Raw genomic sequence first — 16,409 nt, 5'->3', positions numbered from 1 at the left:
TTTGGCCTGAGAGAAAACCAGGCTTACTTGGCTGTATTTGTGCTATGCAAGTGTTTTGCTAACCAGCGTCTTTTTGGTCAACAGGCACACACACAAACACACACACAGAGCCTGTTAATTTGAATTATATTCATTATCATGTTCATAATACCATTTTATTGACCATGAAACAAGGTATTTCTCCTGGGCATTAGGGTCAGGCAATATCTGCACAAGGAGAACATTTATTATCATGTGAATATCACAGTGCCATACAGAAACTGAAACAAGATGCAAGTTGTCTTTCCTTCGACTAAACTGTGGCTTTTTTCAAGTCCTCAGGCAGCACCCGGCCCTTCTTCCGCGCCCTGTCCTTCTTCTTCTCTGCCCTGACTTGCTTGCGTTTCCGCAGGTTCTTTTGCCTCTTGTCCTGCCGCTGCTGCATCTTTTCTAGGACGTGCTCGCTCCGCTGCTCCCATTTCTTCTTTTTCTGAGTGCGCCTCTTCTCCTTCTTCTTCAGCGACTCGCGCAGCATCTCCTCGTTGTCCTTGATTTTGATGCCCTCTGCCTTGTAGAGCATGTTGGTCCACATGATCTTCTTTTCCATCTCGCAGGCCTTCTCCTCGTCTTTCTCTCTCAGCTGTTCCAGCTTGGCTTTGCGAGCCTCCACGCGGCTGAGCAGCTGCTTGTAGTTCTTCCCCGTCAGAGGAGTTATCTGGCCTTTTATCCCCTGTTTCTTGATCTTCTTTTTTTGTTTCTTGTCTATATAACCCTCGTCCACCGTCTCAACCTTGTTGAAGACCAGAGCAGTCTCATTTCTTTTGCTCGAGGCAGGGACGTGCTCCTCTTCCTGTTTTACCTCTAACGGCTGTTCTTTCCCACTTTTTTCAGCCAGTTTCTTCATCAGAAATTCTTTTCTTTTCCTCTTCTTGCGCTCCCGCTCCAGCTTTCGCTTTGCTCGCTTCGCCTGGACAGCTTCTGATAATGCATCCTTTGGAGTTCCCTGATAAAAGACAGGTTAACATGGTTAAGCTTCAACAATAATTCTAGGGCACCCAGCGGTGACATCACTTCCTGTTTTAGATGATCCTCAGTACCCCTCCCCCCCTACAGTCTCTGTCTTTCATACTGTGCCATCTCTGAAAACTGCATACCTGTCCTCTGGACTCTTCAATCTTTTCATGGAGCCTTTTGCGTAATACATCGACTGTAGTGAAGCTGGAGTCTACACTTCCTCCTTAAAGAAAAAGAAAATAAGCATTAAATGAGACCCAGTTATGTAAAGAGAAAAACCTCCACACAGGACCAGCGTAGGCTTGGTATACCTTGATGCTTCTGGTGTGCAGCTCCATTTGCGGCCTCAGTGTTGGACCCGTTTGGTTTCACGGCAGCTTTGATTTTCTGTGCTGCTGGAGAGGGTGAAGGCTTCTGTTGGGGTTTGGGAGTCTTGCCATCTGTGGCCTCATCTTTCTTTTTGCATTTTTTCTTCTTCTTTGGAGGACCAGTGTCACTTTTAGCTTTGAAATGAACTGTACACACACAAACACAATGCACATATTGACGATTGCATGTATATAATGTGTCACTGCAGTTCTACAACATTGCTATTACAGTTACTAGCCTAGGGCCTGCAACATGTTCAGATAACGTCAGCTAACTGGAGAAAAGAGGATTTGAAATTTTCTGTTGGTAAACTCATGATCAGCTTGTTTCCTCATTTTTCATGAGAAAAAAAAAAACCCAGTCACAGCTGATTTGGTGGGTGACTCTTCTCTTATAAAAGCAATCCTATTAGCAGTAAAACACCTGCCAGTCAGTTTATCTCATGACTTCTTAATATGAAAAAACCTGTCCTGGCATAATGTGATCAAAGGATGTATGTCTACAAGTTATGAGCTCTTTGGTTTAAAAGTAGTCCACCTGGAGGTCTAGTGTGCACATACTTGTACAATGAGACATTTTTAAGCCATTTTGCCATATTGTCACTTTTATTGCATAGATTTTTCTCTATAATTTTAAATCTGAGTCCTAGACAACAACCATGCATTAGCCCCAGCTGATGGACTTGAAGAGGACATTAAAGAAGTGTAATGGGAGCTACTGTTGAATCTCAGTTGTCTGCGTCTGCAATGGAATATAACCAAGTCTTTAAGTTGGGTGCACAGCCTGTCAGAGCATCTCAAGGGAGGAAACACAACACTAGGTTGTAGACTTAAGAAATCTACTGCTTAGGAAGACTGCAGAAGTATTTAAGACTTTATTTATATTTTAAATTAAGTTTATGTGTCTATTTACTTTGAGCATTTAAAAGGGGGATTTGTGTAAAACTTCTGTGGCACCTAAATAGTTACTGCATTACTTTTGTTAAAGCCCTTGAATAAAAGTTGAGCCTCTGCACTTGCCTGATTGATTTAAAGTCAACAGTGTACAGAGGAAAAACTACAAAAACAACAAAAAAGTAGCATTGTCCAAAAACCTATGGAGCCAACTTTAAAAGACATAAAAAGGTCATTTACAATATTAGTTCCCACCGAGTTATAAATTAATCTTGTTATCTACAACTTCCCACATAAATGAAATCAGTGAAAAGGAGAAAATTGATACCTTTAGAAATTTAGATAAATAAATGACAAAAAACTCATTTTTTAAATCAGTTTTGGGGGACAAAAAAAGTATTTTAAGAGAAATAGCAGATTATTTTTCTGACATGCTATCAGTTTGGTAACTTTAATGAACAAGGGGCGCATAAAGCCATCAGATTAAACACTGTAGCGCCTCCTGTGGTACAAAGTAGGTAAAACGTGAAACCGTGGCACAAGGTTTGATGACACTTGCTGAGTTTTACGTAGTTTTTCCACAATAAATAACACCTAAATGTTAAAGTCTGCACTACAGCTTCAATTTTACCATGTAAACAAACCCAAGCATTTAGCTAACATTACCGAACGGTCTCTTCCTGGACTCCTGGTCTCGTTGAGAAAACACTTTACTTGCAAGTTTCTGAATGTACGAATCCTTTGAGGCGAGATCCATGTCGACAAGTGAAACGGGCTCCCACCTTTAATCCGGATAAAACACACACACGATATTTACCGATAAAAACATCAACACGTTCACATACGCACGTGTGTAAAAATTTAAAGGGGCGGGGCGTCCCCAATCCGGAAGTAGTAACACCAGAAGTGGTCCCCCTCCAAGCAGAAACTTGTCAGTTATGTAGTTGTAATGTAGCCGGTTGTCTCGTCCATTTTCATCCATTTCCACGTTGTTTTGATTCAGAATGGTCTCCCTGACATCTCTGCTGACTTACTCCCGGAGGCTGCTGCCGACACTAAAAACACAGGTGCGTTCGTTTTCGCAGTTTTTCGTCTTTACGGCTCAAACAAAAAAAAAACACGTCAAAGTCATTTTCATCGCCGAGTGAACGACTTGCAAAAATGCTGAGTTTATTTTATACATTTGTATTTCAGAATCATGCATTTTACACCAAGAGGTCTTTCTTCTTGCCAGGAGCCTTCAAACGTGTAGACGGTACAAACTAAACTTGTCAACAATTACACCACCTTTAGATAATTAGCGAATAAAGTCACTGTTACATATTTTTTCCACTTAAAAAAAAGACTAGAAAATAAATCTGTTTTGTATCTGTTATATGGTATTTTGTCTTTAATGGTGAAATTAGGTAAAAAAGTAATTACTACGTAATAATATAAGAAAATCAACAAAACCTGTTCGGTTTACATTAATGTCTGTCTGCATGGCTGCTGAAATAATCTTTGTGTATAATTTTTTTGGGTAGCATATATACGTTATTCCATTATATTATTTGTAACGGTTATGTCAATATGCTGTTTGATTCTCCAAGGAATCCACCTTTCACTATTATTCTTTACATATCCAGGCAGGTTCCTTGGCTTTGGACGACAGTCCAGCTCCACAGCAGCCACAGCTGCAGAGAAAGACTCTTTTCTTAAATGGTTCCTGCTGCTCATCCCTGCCACCACCTTTGGCCTCGGCACATGGCAGGTACCACTTATTTGTTGATTGTTATTGCTTTTTTAAATACACACAATGCAGTTACGTCTTTCTGGTTGTTGTTGGGTGTACTCCAGTGTCTTCATTGCCTTCATCTGTAGGTGAAAAGGCGTCAGTGGAAATTGAAGCTGATTGATGACCTGACCCGACTCACTACGGCAGAACCCATTCCTCTTCCTCTTGAGTAAGTGGCAGAGAGTGGCTAGGTCCTGTATCTATGACAGAAAATATGAAAAAGTATAACAGGTGCTCTTTAACACTTCATGTAATATCTTAATGTGCAGAAGTTGAATAAGCTGCGTTTTTTACATATGTGAATCATTAAGGCACAGATTTACATACCATTTTCCCGCCTTGCATTCTAGTCCTTATGAGGTTAATAACCTCGAGTACAGAAGAGTCAAGGTACGTGGACGTTACGATCACTCCCAAGAGCTATACATTATGCCCCGCTCACCAGTCGACCCAGAGAGAGAGGCCAGAGAAGCAGGAAGGCTCTCTTCAAGTGCAGAGACCGGCGCTAATGTCATCACCCCATTCCACTGTACCGACCTCGGGTAAGGAGCCAGATAAAACATCTCACCATAGCAATATCTGTACATTGATTGATACATCGCTGCTCTCAACACTGATTTATACCGTCTGTGTCACTGAAGCATCACAATCCTGGTGAACAGAGGATTCGTGCCAAGGCAGAAAATAAGACCAGAGACCAGGATGAAGGGACAGGTGAGGGGAAGACATCAGATGCTGGGTAAACACAGAGGTTTTACACCAGGCTGGAGTGTTAAGTCTTTGAGATTTGTTAATTGCACAAAGACTAACTTATTCTTCAAGACTAATAAGACTAACTTATAAGTCTAATAGGTTTGTCACAAGCTATGTTAGAACTAAGACTACAGTTCAGTTCTTAGGTTTTACATACCACGACATAATAAAAAGTCATCTTGTTGACAGCAAGTCTTAACGGCTAAATACAACTTCAGATGAACAACAACATGACACATCACACCATGTAATTATTTACTGAACAAAAACTAAGCCAAAATGCAGAAGCAGCATGTGTAAAAATGATCTACACCCTGATAAATAAGTGCACTTGATTCATTGATCATAAGCAAGTATGAGCACCTCAGTAAAAGTAGAGGTTTTGGTAGTTCGCTGGTCTGGAGCATTTATGTGTGTGTTAACAGAATACCAAAGAGATAACAGCAATGATCCCTTGCCTGGGGTGTTTCCAGTTTTGAAAACCTCTTTATGCACTGAGAATTCATCTTCAATTAGGCCCCAACTCCCTTTAGTAATTGAATAGTTTAAATATGCCTGTGAAAGTGCCTCGAAGACCCATTTATTGTCATGTTACTCCTACAGAACTGACTTACACCGCTTGACTGTTCGCTAAACTACTAACACCACCTTTGTGTTGTTGTAAACACTTGAATCACTGAAATGCTGCCTTTATGCAGGTGGAGGATGAGGTGGAGTTGGTGGGAGTGGTCAGACTGACAGAGAATCGTAAACCCTTTGTACCAAACAATGACGTGGAGAGAAACCGCTGGCATTACCGTGACCTGGAAGCGATGGCACAAGTCACTGGAGCCGCACCCATCTTCATTGATGCCGACTTTGGTATGTTTAGTGCTCTTTGACGCAGTGACTTTACATTAAGATTAAACCTCTGCAATCCTCCATGTATGCTGTTTATCTCACTCACATCAACAGAAACACTTCAATTTGAAAGTAATTAAAAGTTTTGTGTCTCACGCAGGTAGCACTATTCCTGGTGGGCCAATAGGTGGACAGACCAGGGTCACACTGAGGAATGAACACATGCAGTACATAATAACATGGTGAGTGTTTTGTTTTGGACTGCTGTACATCTGTTACACTCATGTGTCAAGGTGCATTTGATTGATAAAATGCAGAATTACTTTTTTCTTCTAGGTATGGTTTGTGTGCAGCTACTTCCTACATGTGGTATGCAAAGTTCATCAAGAGGATTTAAAGCAATAAAATTATTTTACTTGGTACTTGAATGATGGGTTTGTGCTTAACTTGTAGCTCCAGCCTGGTACATATATTATGTAAATAGCTTCATGTGTAAATAAAGTACTCAAGATCGGGGATTCTGTCATTTACCTTGTTGCATGTACTATGTGCCAATAATAACCGTGGGGGGGAAAAAAAAAAAAAAAAGCGCCTCGTGTCCTGTAAATTATGTGGTTTTGACAAAGCATCTTATGTTAAATTTAAGCCAGTTTTTGTTTTTTAAACAGGTTAACTTTACTGCTGGATGATACTAAATATACGTAATTTCAGTGCGATCAGATTCAGTAACTCCAGTTACAGAAACTTAGACCATCAATACGTCTTCACTTACAGGAATTGAAAGGCAGAGTTCATGATATTTTTCACCTTTCAAGTTGTGGTTTCTCAGTTATTAAAGAAAAAAAACTATCCCGATTTCAAGCAATTTGTCAGATAATGCCCAAGATTATCATCTTGATTTAAACTGTGACACTTCAGGATTCGGCATGGGAAACCTAAAAATGTCAGTTCCACCCTTATTATAACAATCAGAATTTAAAATGCTCCCATGTTTACGTTTCCTGCTGTCACTGTGTTGACACCTGCAATCTGATTCTAACATTTCTATCATTTTAGTTTGAAAATTAAACAACAGAAGTCTTCTTCTTTTAGGGCATACATTTTTTTATTCCAAACAATTTAACCAAGCTTGGTTGCAAGTTCCTTGGCCTTTGCCTTCTCCAGCTTAGTGATGCGGGCTGTGGATTTGGGACCCATGATGTTACCTCCCCAGTGACGGCGGATCTGGAAAATGAGATTGCGAACAGTTAAAATTTGTACAATTTGTTTTAGGATTTGTGAAATGTAAACACTGCTAACTGAGTAATGGCTATTCACCTCCTCGTATCTGTCATTGTAGTTGGTCTTGATGGCTTCCACGAGCTTAGCAAGTGCACCTTTGTCCTCACTAGGAGTAGGGGGAAAAAGAAAAAAAAAAAAGAGAAAAGATGGTCAATGCAGTACCGACACTTGTATTCAGATGACTAAATTTTCCTGTCTGAAAAGTCACTTCAAATTTATACATATTGTGGTCCCTGATTAAAAAGTCAACTGCTGTAGAAAATAATCCAAGCAAATTTGAAGATGTGAACTAAGATCTCACTCCAGAGGAAGTATCGAATCTTTTCTCCAGCCAGTTATTGAACACGTACTAAAAATCATTTGCCAAACTTCACTGTCACACTTGGGCACAGTTCAGTGTATGTTCATACTCACGGGTTAATCTGTGTGAAGGCAAATGAAGTGCATGTCTTTCTGTGCACCAGTCTGCCCAGTCTAGCCTTCCCCTTCACGATGCAGTAAGGGACACCCATCTTGCGGCACAGAGCAGGCAGGAAGACCACGAGCTAGAAATTCAGGGGAGCCACAGGAAGTATTAACATTTCAGGAAGCAAAAAATTTTGAGTTTATCCATGGAGTGTGGCAACCATATTGCCTTTTACAAAAATTAATAAATGATAACTTGTTTTTCATTTGTGGTCTGTGCTCAGGGTTAAAAAGCTCGTATGTTTTGATCCACACAGAGGATTCAGGTGAAGAAATTCAGACATCATTGCCAGAGACCACTTTTTACACTAAACTGAACCCAACATGCATTCACATATTACACCAATCTCACCTCAATAGGATCCACATCATGGGCAATGACGACCAGCTGGGCCTTCTTGCTCTCCACCAGAGAGGTGACGGTGTTCACACCTGCAGAGAGCGAAAACCAAAAGGCAGAAATTAAAATGTTTGATCCACCAACTTAATCCAGAAAAACTTTTCATTATTTTTTGGCCAACGCTCAGGGTTAAAAAGCTCAAAAACCATCACAGCAAGTTTCAGGTGAAGAAATTCTGGTCATCACTGCATTGAGGCCAAGTCAGATGAGGCTGAACTAACAAGAACACAAAATAGGTTCTAATGCACAGTTTAAGACTGTTTAGGAGCAAACCTACAATTCCAGCAGCACTCCTGAAATACATAAGACCGAGCTGCCAACTAGGCCAGCACAAGTCTTAAACTTTAATACATTTTTACTAAACTGTGGAGCTTAACAAAGACAGGACTTTGTTCAATCAAACTCACCTGCACGGATAATGGGAGGCCTCTTTGTTGGGGCATCTCCCTTTCCAGCAGCCTTCTGCTCAGCACGAGCCAGCAGCCTCTGCTTCTTCTCCTGCTTGGTCTCGGGCCTGTACTTGTGAGCCAGCTTGAACAGCTGAGTGGCTGCGGAAGAAACCAATTAAAATTAAAAATGTAAACACTGAAATTTGGGCAACAAGTTTGGCTTACTACAAAGCTACCATGATTACAAACACATGCATCAGTGATCTTGGTGGAAATCGTCCGCATAACTGGTCAGATAGCAAATACTCTTTCACATCACTTGCACAGTGAAACAGTCCTTCTTAGAACCCACATGACAACTCTGACATACTGCCATACAGAAGAAAACCACTTGCTTGTACTTACCAGTCTGGCGGTCCAGAGCCTGGGTGAACTGGTTGATCGCAGGGGGAACCTTCAGACGCTTGTAGAGGATGGAGCGCTGCCTCTGCAGGCGGACGTAACGAGGCCATTTCACAAAGCGTGTCAAATCACGCTTGGGCTGAATATCCTGGCCTGTGGTAAAGCACAACAAATTCATCATTATCTACCATTAAACAGAAACTTTCTCTTAATTTAATGTTAATATAATGTGCATCAGCGATCTTGGTGGGAATATTGTCATCAGTGGTATTAAGATAGCAAATATTCTTTTACATCATCTGCACCTGTATGACCACTAGCTTATGCCCCCAATAAAGTGGCACCTGCAGATACTCACCGATGCCAAAGTTCTTGGGCCTCTTCTCGAACAGGGGGTTGACTACTTTCTTGGCCTCATGCTTCTTGGCCACTGAAGGGGCTGGTGCCACCTTCTTCCCCTTAGCCTTCTTTCCCTTAGGCTGTGGAAAAGGGAACAGTGTGTTACAGAAGCATAAACACAAGCAACTTTAACCTAACATGACTATTAACTTGTAAACATGTTACTCCGCATGTAAACTTACAACACTGCTCTACCTTTCCCAACCGTGTCAGGGAGTTGCTTAGCCTAGCTTTAGCAACTACCCTTGTCAATTTCCCACAAAATAATTTTTAAATCTAGCAAAAATACAATCAAAAGACCACTTTAGTTCTTTTTAGAGCTGTAATGCAAAAAGCAAGAAATAAACCCCAAAAGCCAGAGAATTACTTCAGAGCTCAACTAATCTCCATGCTGCTACACCAACACCTAAGGGACGTCATACACACTGAACTAAAGACCGATTCAGGATGATAACGTATCAATGAAAACGTAGGTAAAACTTGCGTGTTTGTGAATACATTCAATAAACGACAGAAACACAACTAATGTGAGGCCAAAAGGAAGGTTAATACCGACCCACGCTCAGGCCCATTCCCTAATGCTAGTCAGTAAACTAGCAGGGCACACAAACTTGTACCCCGGTAGTATTGTACTTCTACTTTACAAAATACATACAACCGTCTGGAAAATTAAAAAGAAAAACACAAAAATTTAATAAAAACAAAACAAAAACGAGCTTCTAAAACAAGCATGTTCATCGCCTTTAGCTTCAGCACTCCACAGGCAGCCACAGCACTGTTAGCACCGGTTACACATCGACCAACATAACCTACGTTTTTCGCAAAAACAACACAGCATCAAAGCACAATATTAACATCACGGCCCTACACAAAGTTCAAAGACTTAATTGGCACTTTCTACAGTATAAAAATATAAATGTATGAAAGGATGCAAACAGATACAACAGATAACATATTTCCCCCAGAAGGAACAGCTATGTACCCACCATGTCGGTTCAGGCAGAAAGGAAGACCGGGGCATGCTGGGTAGCGTAAATACCGCGAGGCTTGCTGCGTGTTACGTGGCTTCCAAAAGTGCCGATCTGAAGTCAGATTTTACAGCTACCTGCCAGTTCAAGCTTTGTTTCTTAAAAAACGGAATACTGACTCGGAATCTGTGTTACACTGACGTATCAATGATTGGGATTTATTTTAATTTTCTTTGCCGCACTGATAAAACATATTATTCTAAACATTTATATGAATGAAAAATTAACATTAACGTTTTGTTTTAAAAGCATAGGATTTTTTATGACGTAGTAACGTCATACCACACATTTCTAGTTTAGTTTCACTTTATTTTAAAAACGAAAACTTAAAAAGTAGAAGAAAATAAACAGTAATAATTGATTTAACTTTATTTTATTGATCATAGTAATTCTGTACTGCAGTTTATGACCATTTAGTTTGTTTAATACTATTTGACAAGCATAAAATAGTATTTTGCCAACAATATGATTCCCAAAACTTGGCATGGTGTGCAAAAACTGAGGAAATCAGACCAGTAGTTGTGTTCTGTGTATTTACCGATATCTAAAAGTTTTCCTTTGAACTTAGCAGCCAGGGTTTTAAATTAAACCCTGAGGGTGTGCCATGTCTGTCCAGCATCCTGCCACCTGATCCAACTGACCACCACACAGCTTGTTGCTGTTCAACCGCCTGTGGCTGGCACGCCACCACCTGTTCAACCGCCTGCGGCTGCCATGCCACCACCTACTCAACCGCCTGCAGCTGCCACACCACCAACTACCTACGGCTGCCACGCTGCCATCTGCTCATGCCTGCAGCTGCCATGCTGCCACCTGCTCAACCGCCTGTGGCCTCTACACTGCTTTCAGGCCCAGTCGCATCTCTGCCTGAGCCAGAGGTCAGCATGCCGGAAGGACCTGCTCTGCCCAAGCCAGAGGTTCTGTGGGCTGTCTGGACTTGCCATGCCCACGCCAGAGGTCTGTTCTTTGTGGGGACCTATTCGACCTACCATAGCCTGAGCTGCTCAGCCACAGTTGGCAGCTCCATCATATCGCTGGTCATCTGCCATGCCACGCCGCCACTGGACCTGTGGTCGGCATCAGAACTTTTTCTCTGCCACTGCCAGATCTGCAGCAGGCCACCAGAACAATTTCTCCACCGCTGCAGGACCCGGGTCTCATGTGTTGCTTTGGGTTTAATGAATATTGTGATTCAATAAAAGGACTAGCTGTTACAATCCCTGATATTGCATTGCTTCTAATGGAGAAAGTCTTGAGGGATGGCTACTATGAGGAAAGGCAGCCTGGAAGCTTTACCAGCAGGACACATCATCAGTTGTGTGCTTTAACTTCACAGGGTGTTTCGGCCTTTTATCACAAGACACCATCGGCTCAGGCAGGCCCACCACAGGGCATGTGTCTTACATCCTCCCACAGTACCATCAGCTCAATGACATAAGCAAGTTTTTGAGAGTTAGGCCAAAAGACAAGGTCTGGTCACAAATGAGGTGTAACAATTTCTGTGGGGAAAATTAGTCTCTCATCCAAGTCAGCTTGCATCTGCCAATCCCTGGCGACCTTCAGCGGTCCCAGATCCGGGGGTTGAAGAGCTAGTTCTTAACTTGACCTACTCCCGGACAAATACCGATGCTCCTCTTGGTTTGTGAAAGGTTGGGTGTTAATGGATTCCCTTTTGTACTCAACTTTTTCAGCTAGACACCCGAGGACCTGGTTGTGTCTCCATGTGTACCTGCCTTGAGTAAGGCTAGTCCTACAACAAACCAAAATGTTCTTGGTGTTGCTGGGTGTGCACACAGGGGGCAGGATGGGTCCTTTCCAAACCAAAGCTGCAGATTTATGGGGAAAGGCAGCACATCATATGATGAAACTTAGCCTATTACACTCCATTCTGCAGATTTCACTCCATTGAGTTTCCTCTTTTCAAGACACTCCCAATTCATCCAGCGACCCTGCTTGGCCAGCGCTACAGCTCTGGCATTTCTTTTTTATTCAAAATATTGAGTATTTGTGGATATAGTTTACAAAGAAAAAAAGAAGATGGAAAAACACAAACTGTTTACAATGAATACAAAACAGAACTCATGTTGGAACATTGTTTTCTTCTCTTATTATTTACCAAACAAGCAACGAGAAAAAAAAACAAAAACAGACAAAAAACAAAAAGAGAGAAGAAAAAACGAAAACACCCTGCTCTTTGCTCTGGGAATATACTTATCATCCTCTCCCGCTGTACCAAAGGGAGCAAGTAGGGGGTTGAGAGCTAGTTTCAGGCTGGTAGCCTTGTTCAAAGTGCAGAAAACCTCCTCCCAAAAATTTGCCAGGGCAGGGCAGGTCCAAAACACGTGGGTTAGATTGGCATCATTAGACCCGCACCTGTTACATTGAGGGTCTAAACTGGGATGAAGCTTAACTAGTTTGGATTTAGATAAGTGGGCCCTGTGGACTACTTTGAATTGTAGCAGGGAATGACGGGCGCAGAGTGATGTAGAATTTACCAGAGAGAAGACTGAGTCCCAGACGTCATCTGACATAGATATACCCAACTCCTTCTCCCATGTGGACTTGAGGCCCACAACGGGAGCTGGGGTTACACTGCACAGTTTGTTATAGATGCGAGACATTACAGCTTTGCCTGATAGTTGCAAATTAAGGAGCTCGTTCAGTAACTTAGCAGCTGGAGCTTCTTGAAAATTGGAGAGGTGGGACTGCAAAAAATGTCTGAGGTGTAAATATCTAAAAAAGTGAGTTTTGGGAAGACTGTATTTTCCTGCCAGCTGATCAAATGATGCTAGTTTATTGTGTATAAAGAGATCTTTAAAGCAAATAATACCTGCTCTAAACCAGACCTGGAACAAGTTGTCCAAAGTTGGTGGGAGGAATAGGTGGTTTGAAAGGATGGGGCTTTGAAGTGAAAAATTATTCAAATTGAAATGTCTCCTGAACTGCGCCCACACCTTCCCCAGACTGTAACCAGTAGGTCAGGGACCGAATATTGGCAGCCCAATAGTAAAAGCGGAAGTTAGGGAGTGCCAGACCCCCTTCAGTCTTAGGTTTCTGTAAGTGCACCTTAGTTACTCGAGGTCGTTTACCCTTCCAAATATAAGAGGAGATTATAGAATCTAGAGTTGTAAAGAAAGACTTGGGAATGAAGACCGGTAAAAATTGAAATAAGTATAAGAATTTAGGAAGGATATTCATTTTAATTGAATTAATTCGTCCAACCAGAGTTGTGTTCAGGGGTGACCACTGTTGAAGGCTTTGTTTGACATTCTTCAATAGTGTAAAAAAGTTGGCTTTGAGAAGTTGTTTATACTTTCTTGTAATTGTGATACCCAGGTAGGTGAACTGCTCTTTGAACACTTTAAAGGGGAAACCTGACAAATCTATTGGAAACGCTTCTTCATTTAATAGACAAAGTTCGCTCTTGGACAGATTTAATTTATAACCAGAGACTTGACTGAAATGCATGAGTAGTGACAATATAGACAGTAGGGAAGTATTTGGATTTGAAATAGAAAGCAATAAATCGTCAGCATAGAGAGAGCCTTTGTGTTCAGTTTGACCTCTTTGTATAACCTGGACAAGTTTACTGCTTTGAAAAAGCATTGCTAAGGGTTCAATAGCTAGATCAAATAACAATGGGCTAAGGGGGCAACCCTGACGTGTGCCTCGTTTAAGTTGAAATGGTTTTGATTTCTGGCTATTAGTGCAAACAGACGCAACAGGGGACAAGTATAGGTACTTGATCCATGAGATGAAGTTGGGACCGAACCCAAATCTTTCCAGCACAGCAAATAGATAGTTCCATTCTACACGGTCAAATGCTTTTTCCGCATCAAGGGAAAGAACACATTCTGGAGTGTCCTTGGATGGCGTGTGCAGGATATTAAAAAGGCGTTGGATGTTGAAAAAGGGGTGGCACCTTTAACAAAGCCAGACTGATCTTCAGGTATGACTGCTGGCAGGACCCTTTCCAACCTGTGGGCCAGCGCTTTAGCTAGGATCTTAAAGTCGACGTTCAAAAGCGAAATTGGCCTGTATGACGCACACTCAGTTGGATCTTTCCCCTGTTTTGCAATTAAAGTTATGGAAGCATCGTGCCAGGAGGTTGGCAGTTTGCCCTGTGTGAATGCTTCAGGTAGAACTGAGTGGAGTAGAGGTACGAGCTGTGGGGCAAATGATTTGGAAAAATTCTACCGAAAAGCCGTCTGGGCCAGGGGACTTCCCTGACTGTAGAGAGAAAATTGCAGCGCAAATCTCTTTTTTGGAAAATGGCGCATCCAAGATCTCTCTGTGGGTGTCTGCCAGCTCAGGAAAGTCCAAGCTTTTAAGAAAATGTGTGATTGGTGAGTGATCGGTGGGAGATAGCTCTGGCATTTCTGGCTGCATCCTCCTGTCGACGCACCTCCTCCACCATCATATTTCAACATTCGGTTACAGATGCCTGTTACCAGAAAGGTGTTACTGCTCCAAGACCAACCCTCCTCTGCCCTGTTGGACGTTGCCCACGATAGAGAAGAGCAGATTTGGCCTGTAGCACAGCCATGGCTGGGGTTCACTTCCTCCCCGTTGCTAGGGTGGGAGCAGCGCCTCTCAGTCCCAGGAGTCTGTGAGTGATATCTCCAGCCTCACTTTTGCACATTTGAACTCCTCTGCTAGGTTAGGGATAGGCAATGACAGTATCCTGTCGCTGTAGAGTCCAACACTGCTTAGGCATTTCGGAAGTCCAAGCCACTTCCTCATGTAGGTGCTCACTAGCCTCTCCATTCGATTGGCATGATTAAGCGAGACCCTGTACATCATCAGTGGCCACAGTAGTCTGGGTAACAACCCAAACTGTAAGCACCAGAGCTTCAGTTTCTCTGGGAGTGTGGTGTTGTTAATCTGCCTGAGGTCATTAGCCATGTCATGCCGTATTTGGCCCATGTCAGTTGTTAGTTTTGACCAGCCACAAATGCAGTTCTGCAGCTTCTTTCCTACCAGCATTGATGGTCCAATAGTTGCAATGCTGGTTAATCTATTCATCGTTGATACCGTTCCAAGGTCCGTTGCCATAAAATCTGTCTCAAAATGGTCTTCTTCCGTCCCCACTCTCACAGACCCAAGACGTGTCTTCTACTTTGAAGTTTTTGTAGCAATATTGGGTTTACCAAAAAACGGTCTATCAGATTCTCAGGATTGTCTATTGTTGTTTGTTTGGTATTGTCTGCTCCTGGTCCCTCGTTTCCCTGTGTACATGTAAGGGTGTGTGTGCTGTGATGTTCGGGTTTTGCTGCCACACCAGGCCTTGAGAGTCTTCCCGCCTTAGAGCCAGCCACACCTGGAGTAATCACATTCAAATCAAATCAAATCAAATTCAAATTTTATTTGTCACATACACAGTCATACACAGTACGATATGCAGTAAAATGCTTACACAACTGCTCATGACCTAAAGAAAAAAAGAAAAGGCTATGAATAAGATAGGAAATAAATACGAAAATTAAAAAGGATAAATTTAACTAGGAAGGAATAAAATAAAATAAAATATAAAAATTAAAGTTAAAAATGAAATAACTGTACAACACAAATTAGAATGAAGGGTAAATTTAACTGGGAAAGAATAAGATAAAATATATAAGTTAAAATTGAAAAGAAAATAACTGTACAACAAAATACACAATACACAGTATAGAAATATATAAGAATGTATGAAGAAATATAAATATATATATACAATAACAGCAGCCGTACAAGTATTAAATGGAAATGAAGAAATATAATGTCCAGTGTTGTGCAATCCACATTTGTAAGTGTCTTGTGCAGTGGAAATATCACCTATTACTGATCAGCCTTGTCAAGGAAGCACTACTTAAGAGAGTAGCGGAGCAGTGCTAGGCGCAGGTTCGTTGTATTAGGAACACAGTTCTCCTGCTCATAAGGTGAAGATGTACTAACTGAAGTGTCTCTTGTTTCCAGGAGGATTGCAGAAACGTGTGGCGGGAGCTGGGCACCTATGTACATAGACTCAGAGGATAGAGGAACATTTACCGTGGACCACGGAGGAAAATCACTGCATGGGAATTGAGGAACTGTCGCACAGAGAACTCACACACTGTGAATTATTAGTACTTTTGTTGGTATTCTTTGCTGTAAATAAACACATTGTCTACATTCAGAAAGTCCTGCATTTGGGTCCTACTTCTGCCAAACCGTGACACTGTTGTTGGGACTGCTGTCCCCTTCCCCAGACTCACTTTTAAAACATCATTTAAGTACTACATTTTATATTTATTTTGGGATTTCACTGCATAACATTAACATTTGCTTGATAATTTCGGCTAAGATGCCCTGATGAATATATATTTGGTGTCCTGACAGCTGCATAGAAAAAAGCACTCACGTGACATTTATACTATGGAAAGGACTACTTTCTTTCTCTTA

At 41.7% G+C, this 16,409-nt stretch overlaps 3 protein-coding genes and 4 non-coding genes across 9 annotated transcripts; 1 reads left to right on the top strand and 6 right to left on the bottom strand.

The window, feature by feature from the left end:
• Nucleotides 1-114: 114 nt before the first annotated feature.
• surf6 (surfeit 6) lies at nucleotides 115-3,159 on the bottom strand. Its single transcript, XM_026173370.2, has 4 exons — nucleotides 2,922-3,159; nucleotides 1,305-1,508; nucleotides 1,134-1,216; nucleotides 115-982 (listed from the first exon to the last, which is right to left on the bottom strand). Exons 1-4 carry the CDS (start codon nucleotides 3,010-3,012, stop codon nucleotides 293-295), a joined length of 1,068 nt encoding a protein of 355 aa, XP_026029155.1. The 5' UTR covers nucleotides 3,013-3,159; the 3' UTR covers nucleotides 115-292.
• surf1 (SURF1 cytochrome c oxidase assembly factor) lies at nucleotides 3,138-16,147 on the top strand. 3 transcript variants are annotated; one of them, XM_080303578.1, is made up of 9 exons: nucleotides 3,138-3,322; nucleotides 3,450-3,510; nucleotides 3,881-4,005; nucleotides 4,116-4,198; nucleotides 4,380-4,571; nucleotides 4,671-4,743; nucleotides 5,481-5,643; nucleotides 5,783-5,864; nucleotides 15,945-16,147. In XM_080303578.1, the coding sequence occupies exons 1-9, from the start codon at nucleotides 3,260-3,262 to the stop codon at nucleotides 16,051-16,053; spliced, it is 951 nt and encodes a 316-aa protein (XP_080159704.1). In that variant the 5' UTR covers nucleotides 3,138-3,259; the 3' UTR covers nucleotides 16,054-16,147. The 3 variants fall into 3 exon arrangements, with proteins under 3 accessions (XP_080159704.1, XP_026029157.2, XP_080159705.1); XM_026173372.2 differs by lacking the exon at nucleotides 15,945-16,147 and adding an exon at nucleotides 5,959-6,138; XM_080303579.1 differs by lacking the exon at nucleotides 15,945-16,147 and adding an exon at nucleotides 5,940-6,138.
• rpl7a (ribosomal protein L7a) lies at nucleotides 6,709-10,037 on the bottom strand. The gene is made up of 8 exons (XM_026173383.2): nucleotides 9,945-10,037; nucleotides 8,918-9,038; nucleotides 8,563-8,712; nucleotides 8,176-8,316; nucleotides 7,721-7,800; nucleotides 7,318-7,448; nucleotides 6,940-7,009; nucleotides 6,709-6,846 (listed from the first exon to the last, which is right to left on the bottom strand). The coding sequence occupies exons 1-8, from the start codon at nucleotides 9,945-9,947 to the stop codon at nucleotides 6,742-6,744; spliced, it is 801 nt and encodes a 266-aa protein (XP_026029168.2). The 5' UTR covers nucleotides 9,948-10,037; the 3' UTR covers nucleotides 6,709-6,741.
• On the bottom strand, nucleotides 7,584-7,660 carry LOC113027518 (small nucleolar RNA SNORD36). Its single transcript, XR_003273079.1, has one exon. It is a non-coding gene; the product is annotated as a small nucleolar RNA SNORD36 (small nucleolar RNA).
• On the bottom strand, nucleotides 7,887-7,959 carry LOC113027520 (small nucleolar RNA SNORD36). The gene has a single exon (XR_003273080.1). It is a non-coding gene; the product is annotated as a small nucleolar RNA SNORD36 (small nucleolar RNA).
• LOC113027524 (small nucleolar RNA SNORD24) lies at nucleotides 8,410-8,481 on the bottom strand. The gene has a single exon (XR_003273084.1). It is a non-coding gene; the product is annotated as a small nucleolar RNA SNORD24 (small nucleolar RNA).
• On the bottom strand, nucleotides 8,790-8,863 carry LOC113027523 (small nucleolar RNA SNORD24). Its single transcript, XR_003273083.1, has one exon. It is a non-coding gene; the product is annotated as a small nucleolar RNA SNORD24 (small nucleolar RNA).
• Nucleotides 16,148-16,409: the final 262 nt, after the last annotated feature.

Source organism: Astatotilapia calliptera, chromosome 7, assembly GCF_964374335.1.
Source record: "Astatotilapia calliptera chromosome 7, fAstCal68.1, whole genome shotgun sequence".
Classification (NCBI taxonomy): Eukaryota; Metazoa; Chordata; class Actinopteri; order Cichliformes; family Cichlidae; genus Astatotilapia; species Astatotilapia calliptera.
Note: the sequence above shows the minus strand (reverse complement) of the source record. Positions and strands in the feature narration are given on the sequence as shown.